Source organism: Bombina bombina, chromosome 1, assembly GCF_027579735.1.
Source record: "Bombina bombina isolate aBomBom1 chromosome 1, aBomBom1.pri, whole genome shotgun sequence".
NCBI lineage: Eukaryota > Metazoa > Chordata > Amphibia > Anura > Bombinatoridae > Bombina > Bombina bombina.
This window is the reverse complement of record NC_069499.1, coordinates 1196559056-1196583129: the sequence shown is the minus strand read 5'-3', so window position 1 is coordinate 1196583129 and position 24074 is coordinate 1196559056. Positions and strand designations below refer to the sequence as shown.

At 39.9% G+C, this 24074-nt stretch overlaps 1 protein-coding gene across 1 annotated transcript in view; it reads left to right on the top strand.

The window, feature by feature from the left end:
* Positions 1–24074, top strand: part of ITGA3 (integrin subunit alpha 3) — a 220156-nt gene that overhangs the window by 83373 nt on the left and 112709 nt on the right. The window contains exons 12-14 of the mRNA XM_053700125.1: positions 5394–5530; positions 18855–19001; positions 23548–23645. Of these exons, the coding sequence (XP_053556100.1) occupies positions 5394–5530; positions 18855–19001; positions 23548–23645 (382 nt within the window). The remainder of the gene's footprint in view (positions 1–5393; positions 5531–18854; positions 19002–23547; positions 23646–24074) is intronic.

The window sequence follows — 24074 nt, the reverse complement described above, 5'->3', positions numbered from 1 at the left end:
ATTTATGGTGCGGCCAGAAAAAAACCCGCGGAGCGTTAACAGCCCTTTTACCGCCAAACTCCAAATCTAGCCGAGAGTTCGGCGGTAGCCGTCAAAACCAGCGTTAGAGGCTCCTAACGCTGGTTTTGGGCGCCCGCTGGTATTTGGAGTCAGTGATTAAAGGGTCTAACGCTCACTTTACAGCCGCGACTTTTCCATACCGCAGATCCCCCTACGCCATTTGCGTAGCCTATCTTTTCAATGGGATCTTCCTAACGCCGGTATTTAGAGTCGTTTCTGCAGTGAGCGTTAGAGCTCTAACGACAAGATTCCAGCCGCCTGAAAATAGCAGGAGTTAAGAGCTTTCTGGCTAACGCCGGTTTATAAAGCTCTTAACTACTGTACCCTAAAGTACACTAACACCCATAAACTACCTATGTACCCCTAAACCGAGGTCCCCCCACATCGCCGCCACTCGATTAAAAATTTTAACCCCTAATCTGCCGACCGCCACCTACGTTATACTTATGTACCCCTAATCTGCTGCCCCTAACACCGCCGACCCCTGTATTATATCTATTAACCCCTAACTTGCCCCCCACAACGTCGCCGCAAGCTACTTAAAATAATTAACCCCTAATCTTCCGACCGCAAATCGCCGCCACCTACGTTATCCCTATGTACCCCTAATCTGCTACCCCTAACATCGCCGACCCCTATGTTATATTTATTAACCCCTAATCTGCCCCCCACAACGTCGCCGACACCTACCTACACTTATTAACCCCTAATCTGCCGAGCGGACCTGAGCGCTACTATAATAAAGTTATTAACCCCTAATCCGCCTCACTAACCCTATCATAAATAGTATTAACCCCTAATCTGCCCTCCCTAACATCGCCGACACCTACCTTCAATTATTAACCCCTAATCTGCCGACCGGAGCTCACCGCTATTCTAATAAATGTATTAACCCCTAAAGCTAAGTCTAACCCTAACACTAACACCCCCCTAAGTTAAATATAATTTTTATCTAACGAAATAAATTAACTCTTATTAAATAAATAATTCCTATTTAAAGCTAAATACTTACCTGTAAAATAAATCCTAATATAGCTACAATATAATTTATAATTATATTATAGCTATTTTAGGATTAATATTTATTTTACAGGCAACTTTGTAATTATTTTAACCAGGTACAATAGCTATTAAATAGTTAAGTACCTAGTTAAAATAATAACAAATTTACCTGTAAAATAAATCCTAACCTAAGATATAATTAAACCTAACACTACCCTATCAATAAAATAATTAAATAAACTACCTACAATTACCTACAATTAACCTAACACTACACTATCAATAAATTAATTAAACACAATTGCTACAAATAAATAAAATTAAATAAACTATCTAAAGTACAAAAAATAAAAAAGAACTAAGTTACAGAAAATAATAAAATATTTACAAAGATAAGAAAAATATTACAACAATTTTAAACTAATTACACCTACTCTAAGCCCCCTAATAAAATAACAAAGCCCCCCAAAATAAAAAATTCCCTACCCTATTCTAAAATACAAATATTACAAGCTCTTTTACCTTACCAGCCCTGAACAGGGCCCTTTGCGGGGCATGCCCCAAGAATTTCAGCTCTTTTGCCTGTAAAAAAAAACATACAATACCCCCCCCCAACATTACAACCCACCACCCACATACCCCTAATCTAACCCAAACCCCCCTTAAATAAACCTAACACTACCCCCCTGATGATCTTCCTACCTTGTCTTCACCATGCCAGGTTCACCGATCCGTCCTGGCTCCAAGATCTTCATCTAACCCAAGCGGGGGCTAGACATCCACTGAAGAAGTCCAGAAGAGGGTCCAAAGTCTTCCTCCTATCCGGCAAGAAGAGGACATCCGGACCGGCAAACATCTTCTCCAAGCGGCATCTTCTATCTTCTTCCATCCGATGACGACCGGCTCCATCTTGAAGACCTCCAGCGCGGATCCATCCTCTTCTTCCGACGACTAGACGACGAATGACGGTTCCTTTAAGGGACGTCATCCAAGATGGCGTCCCTCGAATTCCGATTGGCTGATAGGATTCTATCAGCCAATCGGAATTAAGGTAGGAATTTTCTGATTGGCTGATGGAATCAGCCAATCAGAATCTAGTTCAATCCGATTGGCCGATCCAATCAGCCAATCAGATTGAGCTCGCATTCTATTGGCTGATCGGAACAGCCAATAGAATGCGAGCTCAATCTGATTGGCTGATTGGATCAGCCAATCGGATTGAACTTGATTCTGATTGGCTGATTCCATCAGCCAATCAGAAAATTCCTACCTTAATTCCGATTGGCTGATAGAATCCTATCAGCCAATCGGAATTCGAGGGACGCCATCTTGGATGACGTCCCTTAAAGGAACCGTCATTCGTCGTCTAGTCGTCGGAAGAAGAGGATGGATCCGCGCTGGAGGTCTTCAAGATGGAGCCGGTCGTCATCGGATGGAAGAAGATAGAAGATGCCGCTTGGAGAAGATGTTTGCCGGTCCGGATGTCCTCTTCTTGCCGGATAGGAGGAAGACTTTGGACCCTCTTCTGGACTTCTTCAGTGGATGTCTAGCCCCCGCTTGGGTTAGATGAAGATCTTGGAGCCAGGACGGATCGGTGAACCTGGCATGGTGAAGACAAGGTAGGAAGATCATCAGGGGGGTAGTGTTAGGTTTATTTAAGGGGGGTTTGGGTTAGATTAGGGGTATGTGGGTGGTGGGTTGTAATGTTGGGGGGGGGTATTGTATGTTTTTTTTTACAGGCAAAAGAGCTGAAATTCTTGGGGCATGCCCCGCAAAGGGCCCTGTTCAGGGCTGGTAAGGTAAAAGAGCTTGTAATATTTGTATTTTAGAATAGGGTAGGGAATTTTTTATTTTGGGGGGCTTTGTTATTTTATTAGGGGGCTTAGAGTAGGTGTAATTAGTTTAAAATTGTAATATTTTTCTTATCTTTGTAAATATTTTATTATTTTCTGTAACTTAGTTCTTTTTTATTTTTTGTACTTTAGATAGTTTATTTAATTTTATTTATTTGTAGCAATTGTGTTTAATTAATTTATTGATAGTGTAGTGTTAGGTTAATTGTAGGTAATTGTAGGTAGTTTATTTAATTATTTTATTGATAGGGTAGTGTTAGGTTTAATTATATCTTAGGTTAGGATTTATTTTACAGGTAAATTTGTTATTATTTTAACTAGGTAACTATTAAATAGTTCTTAACTATTTAATAGCTATTGTACCTGGTTAAAATAATTACAAAGTTGCCTGTAAAATAAATATTAATCCTAAAATAGCTATAATATAATTATAAATTATATTGTAGCTATATTAGGATTTATTTTACAGGTAAGTATTTAGCTTTAAATAGGAATTATTTATTTAATAAGAGTTAATTTATTTCGTTAGATAAAAATTATATTTAACTTAGGGGGGTGTTAGTGTTAGGGTTAGACTTAGCTTTAGGGGTTAATACATTTATTAGAATAGCGGTGAGCTCCGGTCGGCAGATTAGGGGTTAATAATTGAAGGTAGGTGTCGGCGATGTTAGGGAGGGCAGATTAGGGGTTAATACTATTTATGATAGGGTTAGTGAGGCGGATTAGGGGTTAATAACTTTATTATAGTAGCGCTCAGGTCCGCTCGGCAGATTAGGGGTTAATAAGTGTAGGCAGGTGTCGGCGACGTTGTGGGGGGCAGATTAGGGGTTAATAAATATAACATAGGGGTCGGCGATGTTAGGGCAGCAGATTAGGGGTACATAGGGATAACGTAGGTGGCGGCGGTGTACGGAGCGGCAGATTAGGGGTTAATAATAATATGCAGGGGTCAGCGATAGCGGGGGCGGCAGATTAGGAGTTAATAAGTGTAAGGTTAGGGGTGTTTAGACTCGGGGTACATGTTAGGGTGTTAGGTGCAGACGTAGGAAGTGTTTCCCCATAGGAAACAATGGGGCTGCGTTAGGAGCTGAACGCTGCTTTTTTGCAGGTGTTAGGTTTTTTTTCAGCTCAAACAGCCCCATTGTTTCCTATGGGAGAATCGTGCACGAGCACGTTTTTGATGCCGGCCGCGTCCGTAAGCAACTCTGGTATCGAGAGTTGCATTTGCGGTAAAAATGCTCTACGCTCCTTTTTTGGAGCCTAACGCAGCATTTGTTTGAACTCTCGATACCAGAGTTAAATTTATGGTGCGGCCAGAAAAAAACCCGCGGAGCGTTAACAGCCCTTTTACCGCCGAACTCTAAATCTAGGCCTGAGAGAGGAGCATCAGTTTAAAGTGTTCAAGGGGTATTTAGCACTAAACAAATGATTGATAAATTGATCTATTCAAACCATTGCTTAGCCTGGGCATAATATGCAGGGTGTGTGTGTTTTTTTAAATTATATTAGTTGTTTAATATTGAAGATATTAGACCACATCAAGTAAAAAAATGCCCAGGTTTCCTTGGGGATAAAAGCCTGTTATCTCAACTGCTGAGGTCAGTTAGGGACAGTTTTAAATAATCTTCTAGATTTACAATCTCACAGTATTTGATGTCCCTTTACCAGTGCATGAGGGGCTATCAAAGAATACAATTACAAAGTATGTCAGCAGTGGAGGGTATTTGCAGTGCATGTGAGGTAACAGTAGGTTATGTATTTGCAGTGTATGTGAGGTAACAGTAGGTTATGTGTTTGCAGTGCATGTGAGGTAACAGTAGGTTATGTATTTGCAGTGCATGTGAGGTAACAGTAGGTTATGTATTTGCAGTGCATGTGAGGTAACAGTAGGTTATGTATTTGCAGTGTATGTGAGGTAACAGTAGGTTATGTGTTTGCAGTGCATGTGAGGTAACAGTAGGTTATGTATTTGCAGTGCATGTGAGGTAACAGTAGGTTATGTAGTTGCAGTGCATGTGAGGTAACAGTAGGTTATGTATTTGCAGTGCATGTGAGGTAACAGTAGGTTATGTGTTTGCAGTGCATGTGAGGTAACAGTAGGTAATGTATTTGCAGTGCATGTGAGGTAACAGTAGGTTATGTATTTGCAGTGCATGTGAGGTAACAGTAGGTTATGTGTTTGCAGTGCATGTGAGGTAACAGTACGTTATGTGTTTGCAGTGCATGTGAGGTAACAGTAGGTTATGTATTTGCAGTGCATGTGAGGTAACAGTAGGTTATGTATTTGCAGTGCATGTGAGGTAACAGTAGGTTATGTATTTGCAGTGCATGTGAGGTAACAGTAGGTTATGTATTTGCAGTGCATGTGAGGTAACAGTAGGTTATGTATTTGCAGTGTGTTTGTAAAAGGCAGTTATGGCATTATTACTGGGTAAGGAATCCATTCAGGGTACTAGATAATATCTTCTTCCTCTACAGCTCTGCAATATACACTGGAAGGTGATAAAGACAGACGACCAGTCCGAGTGCACTTCTTCAACTCTTCTGGATCTGTTTACAAGGGCTTCTTCTCAATGCCGGACACCACATGTCAGACTATGCAGCTGCTTTTATTGGTAAGATTTATTAATATGAGCACGTAGCACAAATAATACAAGTATTTGCTAGTATCTAATTCCAGATAAAGTTTTAAAGAACCGCAGACTTGCAGGTGTCGTATTAAAAAATTCTGGTAACTACTCACCATTAATTCATATATTGAGAGTTTTTAAATGAATAGAAACATTCTATTTGGTTTCTGTAATGAAACTTATCAGATTTTACAAACTATTCCTAGCACTTTTTAGAGTAAGATTATAAAAAAAATTGTAAATATGGGGAGTTGTCGACGCAGTGACTCTGAATTTTCGCACTTTCAGAAACTAATGAAGAGAATCAAACAATACATAGATTATTTAACTTACTTTACAGCATACATTTCAGAAAAGTAAATTTTCTGGTACATTACACCTTGTGGTTCCTATAGCTGTATTCATGACTCTGGGGCTGCAGAATGGACAACTGAGACTTATAGTGGTGGCTGCTTGTTAGGCAACGAAACCCTCCCAGTAGCCCGGGTTAAACAGCCACTCTTGGACCAAAGAACAAATCATTATAATTTTACAGTATCCACAGCTAACCCAGTCAGTGTGCTTAGTTTTGTTAAAAGCTTGGTGTCAATAGTACTGACAACAGCTATGAGGGGCCAAGAAATGCTAAACCACCTACATGAACTCTATTTGAAATCTGAGACCAATATGTCTTCCATACTTAAAAGGATAGTTTCTAGGCACTTACCACCATTACAGGATTATATATTCTACCGATGCGGATCTTGACCCTCGTGGAGACAAGTCTGCTGATTCAAGTCAACCTCACAATTCACATAGAGGATTTACACAAGGGAAGGCATATGCCACATTAAAGTGCAAAACTTCATCATCTCAGATGCCTCATGAGGAAGTAGGCTGTGGAGACCCTCCAGTGAAGTATAGCAGCGATGTTGTCATCAACATAAATTATGTGTCTGTCTTGATGCCACAATCCTGCCCCTGTGAACCGTGGATCACCCAAGCAATTAGTGGCTACATCAATCTTTTGTCTCAGGATAATATCCACTCCCCAAGTTCATACTCTGAACAGTAGTTTGTCTATAGTTCCATATAATACAGAGTTCATGGCCAGGAAGAGCTTGTTTTCCTCAATCCATTACAATTGGTGTGTTATTGCTATTCATGGTAGCAGTTAGCGCTCCAAAAATTAACCAGAGATTAGATCTCTGGTTAATTTTCCAAAAGTGCCCCAAATGCCCTCAAAATAGAGGGCATTGCAGTTTTTCTTTTTTTTTTTTTTTTTTTTTTTTTTTTTTTAAATTAAAGACAACTTCACTAGGCAGTTTTTGAAGTCTAAAGTTGGTGGGAGTGGGATGTAAGAAAAAAAATACATTGCGGTCTATCTGTGTGTTCCATAGACCGTGATGTAAATATATGTTTAGGATTATGTACATATATGTTTATGTGTTAATATGTGTTCACATTGCAATTAACTTGTAATATCAGCGCACATTATTATGCTCTGTTATTACAAAGTGGAGCGCTAATATCGGACCTCACTGTGAGCGGACAGAATACGCTGGCTACATTTAACATTGCACAAGCAATGCATGTGCAATGCTGCCCCCTGCATGCTGGAGGCCAAATTATTGGCCGCCGATCAGGAGGCGGAAAGGTTAAGACCGCTGTTGCTTAACTATCATTTTAGGCGAGCCTGAAACACTGTGGCCCCAAAGCTGCTTTTGCAGCATGATAAATTGATAAATGGGGTCCAGAATACTTACCTTTGAGTCTTAGGGCCTGATTATCAAAAAATGTCCACATGCAGAGAACCACAGAAATAGACTATGTGTTGCGGGCGGAGGAACAACAAAATATAAAACAAAATGAAAGGGTAATTATTTATATAATTTAGCGTCTACAATGATTTTGATCAATGAAAGTGCCCATCATTTACTATTTTATTACAAATATTGTTGAGTTAATAATGTAAGTTTAAAATCACTTTAAGTTACAGGAAAAGGAGGCAAAATAAATAATTAAAGTAAATTGCAAAGTTTTTACGTGTTATATTATAATCTCAAAAGAATTAAAATATCTGTCTGGACACAGATCAATTTCAAAATTAAACTTTCATGATTCACATGTAATTTTAAGAGACTTTTACTTCTCTTATCAAATTTACTTCAGTATCTTCGTATCCTATGTTGAAAATAATTCCTAGATAGGCTCAGGATTAACAATGCATTACTTAGAGCTAGCTGGTGATTGGTGGATATACACATATGCCTCTTGTCATTGGTTCATCAGATGTGTTAAGCTAGGTTCCACTAGTGCATTACTGCTCTGGAGCTGAATTTAACTAAGGGGTCTTCACAATCCTTTAGAAAAAAAGTATCAAATTATTTATCTATAAAAAGGAGATTTTCTGTTGAAGATCATTAGATAAGTTTATTCTAAAGGGCTGTGATTACCCCTGTGTGTGTAACCTCTTTGCAAGCATTAAACACATAGGAATCAATCACAATACTTTAGAAAAAAAAGTTAATCCTATATTATAAAAGGCCAAGTGTGTTTGTCCGAAGCTGCCATGCGCAGGAGAAACTGCGCGAGGACAAACGCACCTGGCACCTGATCAGTAGTGTGTCTGTGTCCACCGTGAGAACAGTGGACAGAGGGAGCGGGTGGGGCCGGGGTGGAGTCTGGTGGGACTGCTGCAGAAAATGGTCCGTGTACAGGGAAGGATGGGGCAGCTCCCCTACAGAAAAGTGGTTGCTACAGAACAAAGAAAAGGGGAGAGGGAGGGATGGGGCAGCTACACTACAGAAAAGGGGTTGCTAGAGGAAAAAAATGGGACAGGGAGGGATGGGGCAGCTACACTACAGAAAAGGGGTTGCTACATAAAAAAAAGGGACAGGGAGGGATGGGGCAGCTACACTACAGAGAAGGGGTTGCTCCAAAAAAAAGGGACAGGGAGGGATGGGGCAGCTACACTACAGAAAAAAATGGACAGGGAGGGATGGGGCAGCTACACTACAGAACGGGTTGCTACAGAAAACAAAGGACAGGGAGCGGTGGGGCAGCGACACTACAGAAAAGGGATTTCTACAGAAAAAAATGGACTGGCAGGGATGGGGCAGCTACACTACAGAAAAGGGGTTTGGGAGTGCGGTACTAAATGTTGATCGCGGTAGGGGAGAGGTGGTGGGAGCAGTACACTACAGAAAATAAAAAAATAAAATAAAAAAAGGGGTTTATAGGTACTGCCAGTACCTAAGATGGCGGCAATAGTTATAGGAAGGAGTGTTAGAGAGCTGTTTGAGGGGGGGTCAGGGAGGTTGGAGCGTTAGGGTGATCCTACACTGCAGAAAAATAAAGATAGAGTCGATAGGGATATAGGGATAAGGATAGAGGGAGGGGGAAGGATGTATAGAGGGAGAGAAATAGATGTATAGAGGGATAGGGATAGAGGAATAGGGATAAAGGGATAGATGGATAGAGGGATAGGGATAGAGGGATAGATGGATAGAGGGATAGGTAAATTTATTTCCTTTAACATTTTGGCCCATGTACACAGGCTTTAACACTAGTAGATTAATATTTTAAAAAGCTGTTGTAAAGTATTGTGATTGACCCCATAGTTATAGGCAAGCAATAGTGCAATGATAAAATGTTTTAACATATTACCCTTTAACAGACTTTATGGGAAGGTAATCAATTAGGGGCCATTTTATCAGGCTCACCGGAAACAGCAGTTAAACGGACACTGAACCCAAATTTTGTCTTTCGTGATTTAGATAGAGCATGCAATTTTAAGCAACTTTCTAATTTACTCCTATTATCAAATTTTCTTCATTATCTTGGTATCTTTATTTGAAAAGCAAGAATGTAAGTTTAGATGCCAGCCCGTTTTTGGTGAACTACCTGGGTTGTTCTTGCTGATTGTTGGATAAATTCACCCACCAATAAACAAGTGCTGTCCAGTGTACTGAACCAAAAATAGCTCACATGCCTTTTTTTCAAATAAAGATAGCAAGAGAACGAAGAAAAATTGATAATAGGAGTAAATTAGAAAGTTGCTTAAAACTGCATTCACTATCTGAATCACAAAAGAAAAAAATTGGGTTCAGTGTCCCTTTAAGAAGCAACAGTTAAGAAGATTGGGTTGATTGACACCCCCTGCTAGCAGCTGATTGGCCGCAAATCTGCAGGGTGTTGCATTGCACAAGCCAGAACTGCTTGTTCAATGTTAAATTCCGACAGCGTATGCTGTCGGCATCATGTCCGCCCACCATTTGGTAAATCGGCCCCTTAGTCATTATTTGTTTAATCTCTTAGAACACAGTCTGCTACATCATATATTACATCATCAGAAACTGTAAATGCTGCTGAATGCATAATCCAGAAGGCTAAATGTCTTATTATTGTAGTTATTCTATAAAACAAGGATGACCAACTGGCCTCCCTAGGGTTACAATCAGCCCTAGGGTTACAATGCAGCCCCTGGAGGAAAAGCAGAGTTGTGGCCCTTATCCAGAATTTAGCGAGATTGCTAACTTGCTGCAAAATCTGCTTGAAAAATTCAATACATTATTCAAAATCAGCTGATGCATAAAATGTTGCAGTAATATCTGCGAGCTTGCAATATTTTATGTTTTGGGCAGTCATATTGGCTTGGAATACCATTGAAACAGCTAGCAAGAATACAAACACACTTAGGGGGAGATTACATATTCAGCGTAACTGCTGAAACCCACGCCGCCCATAATTTCACCTCGCACATCGGGGTATCACATATACGACACTGGCAGTTGATAAAGTTCCGTACTGTAAGTTGGATAAACTAGCGATGTCCAGAAATGTGCGTAAATAAATAAATTTCTGGAGTCGCCAGTGACTTATGGCACTTTAGAAACTGCCAGCGCCTAAGAAAATAATAAAAAAAAAAAATCAAATCTCCTGTAAAAGTCTAACCTGCCTCCCAAAAGTAAACCCGACACGTAAAACCCCTATATCTGCAATCCCATCACATTGCAACTAATAATAAAAGTATTGACCCCTAAACCGACAACCCCCCACAACTCAATATGCCTAAATAAACTATTAACCCCTAATCCGCCATTCACCCACATCGCAATCTACCTAGTAAAAGTATTAACCCCTAAATCCACCAACCCCAACATCGCAAACTACCTAATAAATGTATTAACCCCTAAACCGCCAAACCCACACAACGCAATAATCCTAATAAAACTATTAACCCCTAATTCGCCAAACTCCCACAACGCAAGTACCCTAGATAACCTATTAACCCCTAAACCGCAAAACCCGCACAATGGAAATAATTAATTTAATTACTAAGCCCCCTAACCTAACACCCACTAAATTAACCTCAAAATTAACTCGCTTGGTCCTGGATGAAGAAGGAAGCGGTCCATACTTGGAAGAAGATGTGGCCGCTTGGAAGAAGATTTCACCGCCTGGAACAGGACCTTCTCCGCCGGACCTCAGTAACGTTGAGTACCTATTTGGGGGTAAGATTTACGATTTATTTTATTTTTTCAGGTTTTTTTTTTTTTTTAGATTAGGGATTTATTTACTTTTAAAAGAGCTGAATACCCTTTTAAGGGCAGTAAAAGAGCTGAATGCCCTTTTAAGGGCAATGCCCATACAAATGCCAATGGGAAGATTAGTTTTTTTTTAGTGTTAGGTTTATTTATTTTGGGGGGTTTGGTGGGTGGTGGGTTTTACTGTTAGGGGGGGACATAGAATTTTTTTAAAATGCAAAATAGCTTTAATTTAGGTCAATGCCTTACAGAAAGCCCTTTTAAGGGTTGTTGGTAGTTTAGCATTAGATTAGGGGGTGTTTTTATTTGGGGGGGGGCATTTTTATTTTCATAGGGATTATGTTTAATTTTTTTATTTTGGATAATTTTGTTTATTATTTTCTGTAATGGAAGACTTTTTTATTTTTGGTAATTTTAAATGAATTTATTTTAATTTAATCTTAGGTTTATTTTAGGGTTAGGATTTTTTATTTTAATTATAATTTAGTATTTTATTATTTTTATGTAATTTGGGGTTAATTTAGTGGGTGTTAGGTTAGGGGGCTTAGTAATTAAATTATGGCTAGATTACGAGTTTTGCGTTATGGCTCATAACGCTGCTTTTTCACTACCGCTGCTATTACGAGTCTTGCAGGTATAGCTGTACCGCACACTTTTTTGGCCGTAACGCAACGTAACTACCGCACTTTTAAAAAAGTCCTTTTTCAATGGGACTTCCATAGCGCTGGTATTACGAGTTTGCCTGTCCGGCCAAAAAGTGAGCGATACAGCCTATAACTACAAGATCCGTACCGTAAACTGAAAGTCATTAGTTATGGGTTTTGCGCTACAAAGCTGTAGCATAAAACTCATAACTAAAGTGTTACAAAGTACACTAACACCCATAAACTACCTATTAACCCCTAAACCGAGGCCCTCCCGCATCGCAAATACTAAAATAAAATTATTAACCCCTAATCTGCCGCTCCGGACATCGCTGCCACTATAATAAACATATTAACCCCTAAACTGCCGCACTCCCGCATCGCAAACACTAGTTAAATATTATTAACCTCTAATCTGCTGCCCCAATGTCACCGCCGCCACTATACTAAAGTTATTAACCCCTAAACCTAACCCTAAGTCTAACCCTAACACCCCTAACTTTAATATAATTAAAATAAATCTAAATAAAAATTACTATCATTAACTAAATAATTCCTATTAAAACTAAATACCTATAAAATAAACCCTAAGATAGCTACAATATAACTAATAGTTACATTGTAGCTATCTTAGGTTTTATTTTTATTTCACAGCTAAGTTTGTATTTATTTTAACTAGGTAGACTAGTTAGTAAATAGTTATTAAAGGGATACTAAACACAAATTTTTTCTTTCATGATTCAGGTACAGTATGCAATTTTAAGCAACTTTCTAATTCACTCCTATTATCATTTTTTCCTCGTTCACATGCTATCTTGATTTGAAAAAGTTGGACTGTAAACTTAAGAGCCGGCCTATCATTGGTTCAGCACCTGGGTAGCACTTGCTGATTGGTGGCTAAATGTAGCAAACCAATCAGCAAGCGCTACCCAAGTTCTGAACCAAAAATGGGCCGGCTCCTAACCTTACATTACTGATATTTCAAATAAAGACAACAAGAGAACAAAGAAAATTTGATAATAGGAGTAAATTAGAAAGTTGCTTATAATTGCATGCTCTATCTGAATCACGAAAGACAAAATTTTGGTTTAGTGTCCCTTTAAGTATTTACTAACTACCTAGTTAAAATAAATACAAACTTACCTGTAAAATAAAACCTAATCTGCCTTACACTAACACCTAACATTACACTACAATTAAATAAATTACATCAATTAAATACAATTAACTAAATTACAAAAAAAATAAACACTAGTCTACCTAGTTAAAATAAATACAAACTTAGCTGTGAAATAAAAATAAAACCTAAGATAGCTACAATGTAACTATTAGTTATATTGTAGCTAGCTTAGGGTTTATTTTACAGGTAAGTATTTAGTTTTAAATAGAAATTATTTAGGTAATGATAGTAATTTTTATTTAGATTTCTTTTAATTATATTAAAGTTAGGGGTGTTAGGGTTAGGGTTAGACTTAGGGTTAGGTTTAGGGGTTAATATATTTATTTAGTGTTAGTGATGTGGGAGGCCAGAGGTTTAGGGGTTAATAACTTTAGTATAGTGGCGGCAGCGACGTTGTGGGCGGCAGATTAGGGGTTAATAAGTGTAGGTAGGTGACGGGGACATTGGGGGCGGCAGATTAGGGGTTAATAAGTGTAAGTAGATGTCGGCGACATTGGGGGCGACAGATTAGGGGTTAATAAGTGTAATGTAGGTGTCGGCGATGTCAGGGCGGCAGATTAGGGGTGTTTAGACTCTGGGTTTATGTTAGGGTGTTAGATGTAAACATACATTTTCTTTCCCCATAGGAATCAATGGGGCTGCGTTACGGAGCTTTACACTCCTTTATTGCAGGTGTTAGGCTTTTTTTTAGCCGGCTCTCCCCATTGATGGCTATGTGGAAATCGTGCACAAGCACGTAAAACCAGCTCAAAGCAGCCCTGGTATTTTTGTGCGGTATCAACGCTGCCATATTGCCCACTAACGCCGGGTTTTTGCAAACTGTAATAGCAGCGCTATTAAAGGTGAGCGGTGGAAATAACTTGCAAGTTAGTAGCGAGCCGCTCATAACGCAAAACTCGAAATCTGGCTGTTAGTTATTTGCGTTGTGGGGGTTTGGCAGGATTAGGGGTTAATTAGGGTCCTCTTCCCCAGCATTCCCTACTATAGTGCTCAAACAGTGTACGATAATGCGGGCATAATCAGCAAAGAACAGCAAGGATACACTGCAATACAGATAGACACTCCTGTATGGGAACACAGTACCTCTATATCCACCGGTCGTCTCTGCTAACGCTGCACAAACAAATCCCGGTCCCGGTCTGTTACCTCTCCGGGTGTCTCCTCCCCTTGCTTCCACGTCACCACCAGGTGTGACCAATGAGAGCTACTCCATACACAGCAGACCTCCTGTAAGTCTGCAAAAGTATCCAAAATGTCCAAAAAGAAGAAAGGCGAGTCGGGGCCTCAGGTTCAAAAATTAAAACTTAACATTTATTGCCATACAGTAAGAATGAAAAGTAAAAAATACAATCCATTAGTAAAATCAAAGAGAGCTAGGACAGCAGCGGTCTGACATGTTTCAGCTCCTGCCTTACTCACAGATCGTGCTGTCTCTAGCTCACAGCCCTCTTAAATCAAGAAATTACTCTGACGTAATATGCAGCCTCAATAAGATTAACCATTTCTGTTCTTGAATTAAAAAAAGATCTAATTAATTAGGGTACTTGCGTTGTGGGGGTTTGGCAAATTAGGGGTTAATAGATTTATTAGTATTATTGCGTTGTGTGGTTTTGGCGAATTAAGGGTTAATACATTTATTATGTTTATTGTGATGTGAGTTAATGGCGGATTAGGGGTTAATACATTTATTAGGTTTATTGCAATATGGGTTAATGGCGGATTAGGGGTTAATATCAGGGACAAAACTACATGGGGTGCAGAGGTTGCAATTGCGACTGGGCCCCCAAGGGTGGGGGCCCAGCTTAAAAAAAAAAAAAACGTTGACCTGCCACTGCCTGCACTGATATCATATGAGTATATATACAGTACCACTATGTACAGTATGGGGGGGCTGGACCATGTCACAGATTACTGTGGTCACTTTATAAAGTACTGGGGAGGTAAGGGTCAGGCCAGCCATCTCACCGGCAGATTACAGACTGTGTCACTAACTCACTATATACAGTACTGGTGGGTTAAACAATGTCACTATACAGTAATAGGGGGTCAGACCATCTCACAGACTGCGGGCACAGGGTACCTCCTTTTGCAGACGTAAACTGATTCACATTTTTTTTTTTCTGTGTTAAATGTTAAATAATAAAATAAAATAATACAAAAAAAGACATGTAGCAAATTCACTTTTTTTTTTGGGAGGGGCCCTGTGGTTTCTAGTTACGCCTCTGGTAACTAGACCACTAGCAGGGGCTGTCAATCATCCCGATCATATTGGATCGGGATGATTTCTTTTGTAGCAGCATTCGTAAGAGCCTGAAACGATGGGTCTTCGATGCAGCATTCGCTGCTTTATAAATTTAGAATAAAGTGAAATTATCTATAAGCAGCACCGCCTCAAGTCTGGTGTTTCATATTATGCATATTATGTGGTGGTATAATAGTGTTCACATTGGAACAAAGTTCTGATGTAAACACTATTAGTAAAAATGAAATTATGTGATTGTCAATGCGATCGCGTGATTTCATTCCAGGATCGGATCATGGGGGACTGCCTACGCTGCTAGGCACACCCCCCAGGCCAATCCTTGCCTACATCAAAGGGGAAAGCTGCAGGACGTCATATATGGTAGGGCGTTCCATGCCGTCCTAACGGCATTAAAGTTCAGTGCTGTTAGAACAGCATTGAATGCCCTAACGGCCGGCGTGAAGGGGTTAATCATGTCCTATACAAACCCATCATACCGTCAAAGTTAAAGTGATGGTAAACTTTCCCCTTTGTATTAACAGATCCAAGATGCTATCAGTGTTTTAGAAGGAGTTTAATTCATCAGTTATAATGAAGATGCGCTATAACCTACTTTTTAATGAAGCACTGAAATTCAAATATCCCGCGCTCCGGGTGCCCACTTCAAACGTCTTTTTTTTTTGCGAGCTGATGGTTTGAACAACAAAATGTGTGAGTTTCGTATGGGCACAGCCTTGATTGGAAAACAGTTCAAACCGTTAGCTCACAAAAAAAAACAACTTTTAAAGTGGGTATTAGAATTTCATTGCTATATTAAAAAGTAAGTTATAGCACTTCTTCATTATAACTGATAAAATAAACTCCATCTAAAATATCTGTTTATACATAGGGGAAAGTTTACCATAAAAAATCCACCAGGCACACTAGTTACAGCTTATGAACAGGTACCAGTGTCTAATTTTACTATAATGACCTCTAGTGGCAACAAATAAAATTACATAAATACTTAAAAACTACAAAGAAGGATGCACTGTTCTTCACAACTAAGTGCCAGATACAGTTACGCGCAAACGGAAAGAGGTTTATCACGGGTGTTTGCATGTGTCATGTGTAGAGCTCATATTACAAGTTGAAAGTAAATGCAAACGTGTGAGCGCAATCGGGATTTCATCTTATATGATTACTGCGTCTTCAGAGCTGTGGTTAACTGTTTCAGTAAACAAAAAAGTGTCACAAAACGCATAAAAAATACATTACAAAGTACAGCTACACTCATAATAACACTATCTATTTATTTTTTATTTTTAAATTGCACAATAAAGTTATAAGAGCTCAAAGAAATGAGGTCTTGTGTTAGAAAATAATAAAAGCAGGCAGAGGGCTATGTGTATATTAGGGCTGGGCGATATGGGCAAAAAAAATATCACAATTTATTTAAAAAAAAAAATTGCAATTGCGATTTAATCACAATATTCTTATAAATGACTATAACACCTAAGCCCCCCTCATGATTTTTACGACACCTCCTCCTCTCCCTGCACTTTCTGTCTTCTTAGCTATTCTGTGTTTTAAGATATTATCTGTAAATTCCATTAAATAGGTCAGTATTGCTTCAGACTTGATAAAGGAGGGAACTCTTCCGAAAGCTTGTCAACTTATAAATGTATGCTCAATGCAACGCCGCCCCCTGCAGACTCGCGGCCAATCAGCCGCCAGCAGGGGATGTCAATCAACCCAATCGTACTTGATCCGGTTGAATTGAGGCGATTCCTGTCCACCTCATCAGAGCAGGCGGACAGGGTTATGGAGCAGGGGTCTTTAGACACGGGCCCACAAGCTCCGTTTGCAGCTTGATAAATGGGCCCCTAAGTCAGCATTAAACTTCAGATAGATCAGGGTTTTTCAATGTCGTAGGCGGTGGGCTCCCCCTCTGCAGAAATTTATAAAACAGCCCCCCCCCATAATAGATTTTAGTAAAGAAAATTTTAATATTTATGTTTAGCTTTAATTTGGTGAATTTAAGTCATATCCAGGGTTCATTCACAGCTGATTCTGCTCAAACAAAAGAGTGTTTCACTCATGTTTCAATTTGCACTTTGTTACTCCTGACTCCAACAAGCACAGTGCGCTCTCTGAGCCATTTCGACCTCAGCACCTTTCTTCCCCCTACAATGATATGGCACGTGTCCTTGTCGGCTCTTAAAAAACTTATATGCTCTAGTGCCTCCCTTAGTAGGCCCACTTCACACTTTGAAAACCAGAGAGAGAACATGATATTTAAAAAACAACAACATTTTTTTAATGTACTTCCATTATTAAAATGTGCACAATCATTTTTATATGCACACTTTCTGAGACACCAGCTCCTACTGAATATGTGAAAGAATTAAAGTATATATGTATATGCATTTTGTGATTGGCTGATAGCAGTCACATTATACAGTGGGAAGGAAAATGGAACTAACATTGAAATTTGTCAGAAAAAAACCCCACTCATTTGAAATTCAGACTGCTACTGCATTGTCTGTTTGTTATGTATTTGTTAATTATGCAATTCTACTGTATTTAAATTGACACTAATGTCAAAATTAAACTTTCATGGTTTAGATAGAGAATGCAATTTTAACTTCTTCAGTGCTTTTTGAGATCATTGCATCCCTCCCTGCACTTACCCCGCCTATAGTGGTCCGGAATCACCAGGGAAACTTGTGGATACTTGTGCATGTGCGTGGTGATATCACCTAGCTCTAGAAACCCGATAGTGCCGGGGCAGATACAAAGAGCTGGATGGGGGTATTGAAACCCCTCTCGATCTCAGCTCTCGAGACTATTCTTTCAGACAGTGTGTGTCTTGAGGGGGGGGGGGGTAAAGTAAATGCAAAAAAAAAAAAAAAAAAAAATTGAAACACACTTTTTCTAATGAGGGGTTGTCTTGGTCATCAAAAATGCCTAGAGACCCCCAAGACCCCTAGTTTTAAAGTCTAGAAGAACCTCTTTAAAATAAAGTCCCTATATAAGTTTTAATAGTCAGATGATCATTAATAGTGATCACCGGACATGAATAGATGTCCATTTATTTCAACAGAGGCCCATGGGAGCAGCTATGTGTAATTCTACTGATAGAACCTAATTAATATGAGGATAACCCTTTCATTTCACTATATAATTTAGGAGAAAACACAAATACACTATTGTTTATTAAAATTTGAATTAATATTTTCACACTTTTTGTTGCAGGTTTTTTACCTCATTGTATATATGTGAAATAATTGTATCGTTTGAATATATGTTGGTTTCTCACTGAAAAATGTGATCAGCATCTACAAACTGCAAAAAAGCTCAGAGGTGGAAATGGCTCAGAAGTTAAAGGGTTAAACAACATTCTTATTTACGTGTGTTGTCTACTTTGTGTTGTTCTCTTGGTATCCTTTGTTGAAAATCATACCTTGGTAAGTTTTGCAGTAGCAATAAACTACTGGGAGCTAGCAGCTGATTGATGGCTGCACATAAATGCCTTTTGTCATTAGCTAACCCAGTGTGATCACCTAACTTCCAGTAGTGCATTGCTGCTCCTTCAACCAAGGATAATAAGAGAATAAAACAACTGTGATAATACAAGTAAATTGGGAAATTGTATGCTTGAGGGTTTCATGTCCATTTAATGTTTACCCCCTTATTTTGTCCCATGAGTTTCTTACATGCCTCTTTCCCTCAGGAAAATATCAGGGATAAGCTGCACCCGATCCGTCTGTACCTGAACTATAGCATCTTGGAGAGAGATGCAAAGGGACGAGGATCCGTTCGCTCACTGGATAATTACCCTGTGCTGAGCCAGTATCAAAACAACTACCAGGAACTGGAGGTAGGTCTGAGGGTCACATTACTGGGTATGTAGTGCAATGAACTTTTGAGTGGGAGATGATGAACATGAGGAGTCCTGCACTGGAGGTAGATATGAGGAACTGGAGGTAGGTCTGAGGAACTGAAGGTAGGTCTGAGGAACTGGAGGTAGGTCTGAGGGTCACGTTACTGGGTATGCAGCGCAATGAACTTGTGAGTGGGAGATGATGAACGTGAGGAGTCCTGCACTGGAGGTAGGTATGAGGAACTGGAGGTAGGTCTGAGGGTCACGTTATTGGGTATGTAGCACAATGAATTTGTGAGTGGGAGAGGATGAACGTGAGGAGTCCTGCACTGAAGGTAGGTATCAGGAACTGGAGGTAGGTATGAGGAACTGGAGGTAGGTCTGAGGGTCACGTTATTGGGTATGTAGCGCAATGAACTTGTGAGTGGGAGATGATAAACGTGAGGAGTCCTGCACTGGAGGTAGGTCTGAGGAACTGGAGATAGGTCTGAGGAACTGGAGATAGGTCTGAGGAACTGGAGGTAGGTCTGAGGAACTGGAGGTAGGTCTGAGGAACTGGAGGTAGGTATGAGGATCACGTTATTGGGTATGTAGCGCAATGGACTTGTGAGTGGGAGATGATAAACGTGAGGCATCCTGCACTGGAGGTAGGTCTGAGGAACTGGAGATAGGTCTGAGGAACTGGAGGTAGGTCTGAGGAACTGGAGGTAGGTATGAGGTTCACGTTATTGGGTATGTAGCGCAATGAACTTGTGAGTGGGAGATGATGAACGTGAGGAGTCCTGCATACGTGTTTGCATCACTAAGATTGAGCGGTGAGTACAAGAGGCAGCATAAGTATAGAAATAAGTTATTTACATGGGGAACTAAATTAAAGATTGAGAGAAAGTTGGCAAACAAGTGTAAGTTTAGCTACGTAAATGTGTGAGGCAGGGATAGAGAATGTCTACTTGTACAAGTCATGTTAGAGTGAGTGTGCAGCTGTGTGTGTGTGTGTGTGTGTTTGTGTGCAGCTAGGTATGTGTGTGTGATACTGGGTGAGGGTGAGTGTGCAGCTGGGTGAGTGTGTGTGCAGCTGGGTGAGTGTGTGTGCAGCTGGGTGAGTGTGTGTGCAGCTGGGTGAGAGTGTGTGCAGCTGGGTGAGTGTGTGTGCAGCTAGGTATGTGTGTGTGATACTGGGTGAGGGTGAGTGTGCAGCTGGGTGAGGGTGAGTGTGCAGCTGGGTGAGAGTGTGTGCAGCTGGGTGAGAGTGTGTGCAGCTGGGTGAGTGTGTGTGCAGCTGGGTGAGTGTGTGTGCAGCTGGGTGAGTGTGTGTGCAGCTGGGTGAGAGTGTGTGCAGCTGGGTGAGTGTGTGTGCAGCTAGGTATGTGTGTGTGATACTGGGTGAGGGTGAGTGTGCAGCTGGGTGAGGGTGAGTGTGCAGCTGGGTGAGGGTGAGTGTGCAGCTGGGTGAGAGTGTGTGCAGCTGGGTGAGAGTGTGTGCAGCTGGGTGAGTGTGTGTGCAGCTGGGTGAGTGTGTGTGCAGCTGGGTGAGTGTGTGTGCAGCTGGGTGAGTGTGTGTGCAGCTGGGTGAGAGTGTGTGCAGCTGGGTGAGTGTGTGTGCAGCTAGGTATGTGTGTGTGATACTGGGTGAGGGTGAGTGTGCAGCTGGGTGAGGGTGAGTGTGCAGCTGGGTGAGGGTGAGTGTGCAGCTGGGTGAGAGTGTGTGCAGCTGGGTGAGAGTGTGTGCAGCTGGGTGAGAGTGTGTGCAGCTGGGTAAGTGTTTGTGTGCAGCTGGGTAAGTGTGTGTGTGCAGCTGGGTGTGTGTGCAGCTGGGTGAGAGTGTGTGCAGCTGGATGAGTATGTGTGCAGCTGGGTAAGTGTATGTGTGCAGCTGGGTAAGTGTATGTGTGCAGCTGAGTAAGTGTGTGTGTGCAGCTGGGTAAGTGTATGTGTGCAGATGGGTAAGTGTGTGTGCAGCTGGATGAGTATGTGTGCAGCTGGGTGAGTGTTTTTGAGTCAGGTTTTGTAAGTAATATAAAAAAAGAATTACATTTTTGTATTGGTAGATGTGTATTAGGTTGAATGAGAGTATTGGGAGTTAGGGCCGATTCTCTAACATTTTCTGGAGTAAAATATCACACCAATCCTTGCAAGGGCAGAACTCACTCAATTGAGATTCTCACAAGGTAGAATGAATGTGACATGAAGCTCCAGACACTCATAGCTACCAGTGCATTCAATGCATTACATATTTTGAAATAATCTTGTCAGCTTTAAAAGGGACACTAAACACAATTTTTTTCTTTCATGATTCAGATAGAGCATGCAATTTTGAGCAACTTTCTAAATTACTCCTATTATCAAATTTACTTCGTTCTCTTACTATCTTTATTTAAAATCAGGAATGTGAACCATTTTTGGTTGAGAACCTGGGTTATGCTTGCTTATTGGTGGGTAAATGAAAGCCTCCAATAAGCAAGCACTACCCATGGTGCTGAACCTAAAATGGGCTGGCTGCTAAGATTTACATTCCTGCTTTTAAAATAAAGATAGCAAGAGAACGAAGAAAAAATGATAATAGGAGTAAATTAGAAAGTTGCTTAAAATTACATGCGCTATCTGAATCATGAAAGAAAACATTTGGGTTCAGTGTCCCTTTAATTTTGTGAGAGAAAACAGCAAGACCTGCAAGCGTAACCTGCCTAGAGAATATGATAAGACCTTGAGAAAGCTTCAGACACGGTCATGGAACGCCCCTGTTTAGCCCAATCACCAGACTGCAAGACTATTTTGAATTGTGTACTTTCTGCTACTTTTTTTAATTACATTTTTAAATTTCATTGAACATGTACTGTGCACATCAAGTACATTGTTTGCTCATTTTAATGTGTAACTTAAAGGGACATTATACACTCATTTTTCCTTTGCATAAATGTTTTGTAGATAATCTATTTATAAAGCCCATAAAGTTTTTTTTTTTTTTTTTTTTTAAATGTATAGTTTTGCTTATTTTTAAATACATTTTTTTCAGACTCCTAACCAAGCCCAAAGTTTTATGTGAATACCGTCAGCTACCTTCTCCAGCTTGCTCCTGTTTGTGTAAAGGGTCTTTTCATATGCAAAAGAAGGGGGAGGGGGGGAGTGTCTTATTTGCCACTTGCAGTGGGCTTTCCATCTATCTTTTCAACAGAGGTAAACTGACAGCTTCTAAGTAAGTTTTTAAACGGTTTTATACTGGATTTTTATATCAGTATCTGTACATCTTATTCTTTATAGTAGTGTCTATTACATGCAGTTATATGAAAATGAGTGTATACTGTCCATTTAAAGGGACACTAAACCCAACATTTTTCTTTTATGCTTCAGGAGGTAGAGAATACAAATTATACAACATTCTAATTTACTTTTATTATGTAATTGGCTTCATTCTTTAGGTATCCTTTGTTGATGAGCAGTGTACATGGGTGAGCCAATCACACAAGACATCTATGTGCAGCCACCAATCAGCAGCTACTGAGCTTATCTAGATATGCTTTTCAGCAAAAGGATATCAATAGAATAAAGCTTATTAGATAATAGAATTCAATTAGAAAGTTGTTCAAAATGGTATGTTCTTTCTAAATCATGAAATAAAAAAATGTGGGTTTCATGTCCTTTTAAATTCTCATGTTGCTACATATTTAATGAGTTTTATTAATACAATTTTCACTGCATACTTTGATTATGACTAATTACATTGTACGTTCAATCTGCTTTTAATATTAAGCACTTTATAGTAATGCATGTGCATCCACTCTGCATATAGAAATGTAGTTCATGCTACTTAACAAGATAGGGTAGAACTAAGAAACATATTTCTGTGCTACAGTGTTTGTTTACTGTAAACATCAGGGCAAAAATACAAACTATACCAAAGCTCCAAATACACCCACGGTACTTGTGCCACGGGTTTGTTTCTATCTATTGATGCCATCTTGTGGCTTTAACGCAACATTGCTGCTCTGGAATTGTATTTTGCTAAAGATCCACCAGAATGTGCTTGACTTGAAAGGATATGAAACCCCCAAAAAATGATTTTGTGATTCAGACAGAACAAACCATTTTTAAAAAGTTTCCAATTTACTTCTATTATCAAATTTGCTTTGTTCCCTTAATATTCTGTGTTGAAGAGATACCTAGGTAGGCATCTGGGGCACTACATGGCATGGAATAGTGCTGCCATCTAGTGCTCTGCAAATGCACACAATTCTTGTAAAGCTGCCGCCAGATAGTGCTCCAGAAATGGGCCAGCTCCTAAGCATACGTCCCTGCTTTTCAACAAAAGAGAACAAGAGAATGAAGTTAATTAGAAAGTTGTTTAAAATCACATGCTCTGTCTAAGTCATGAACACATTTTTTGGGGTTTCATGTCCCTTTATAAACTATAGTGCTTGAGACTGATAAATCAGTTACTTAATTACTTAAATATAACAATGTAAGAGTTGGTGGGTTTGCAGTGTTTTTGTAGAATTCACAAGGTTTGTAAATAATTATAATAATGTTTTGTTTTGTTTTGTTTCAGATTCACTTTCAAAAGGAGTGTGGCTTAGACAATGTCTGCAGGAGCAATCTAAAAATGCAGTATGAGTATACATGGGACAATCAAGAGCCCCTTCCAAGGTGATGATCAACTAAAGCATCTGCCAAATACCATTTGAGTGTATAATCACTCCCTATAACTTACCCCTATTTGTTCATATAATCCCTGTTTCCTTCTTAATATAAGGAGAGTCCACTGCATCATTCCTTACTGTTGGGAATACTGAACCTGGCCACCAGGAGGAGGCAAAGACACCCCAGCCAAAGGCTTAAATACCTCTCCCACTTCCCCCATCCCCCAGTCATTCTTTGCCTTTCGTCACAGGAGGATGGCAGAGAAGTGTTAGAAGATTCTGAGTAGTTCCTTAGGAGGGGTATCTGCCCTTTTGATATGGGACTGAAGTTTTAAGTTGTCTTGTCAGCCTGTCAGTGAGAGCATTGACGAAAGTTAGAGTCTGGAGATGCAGGGAGTCTTTCTGCGAACCCATCCAGACTGCCTGCTAACAGCTC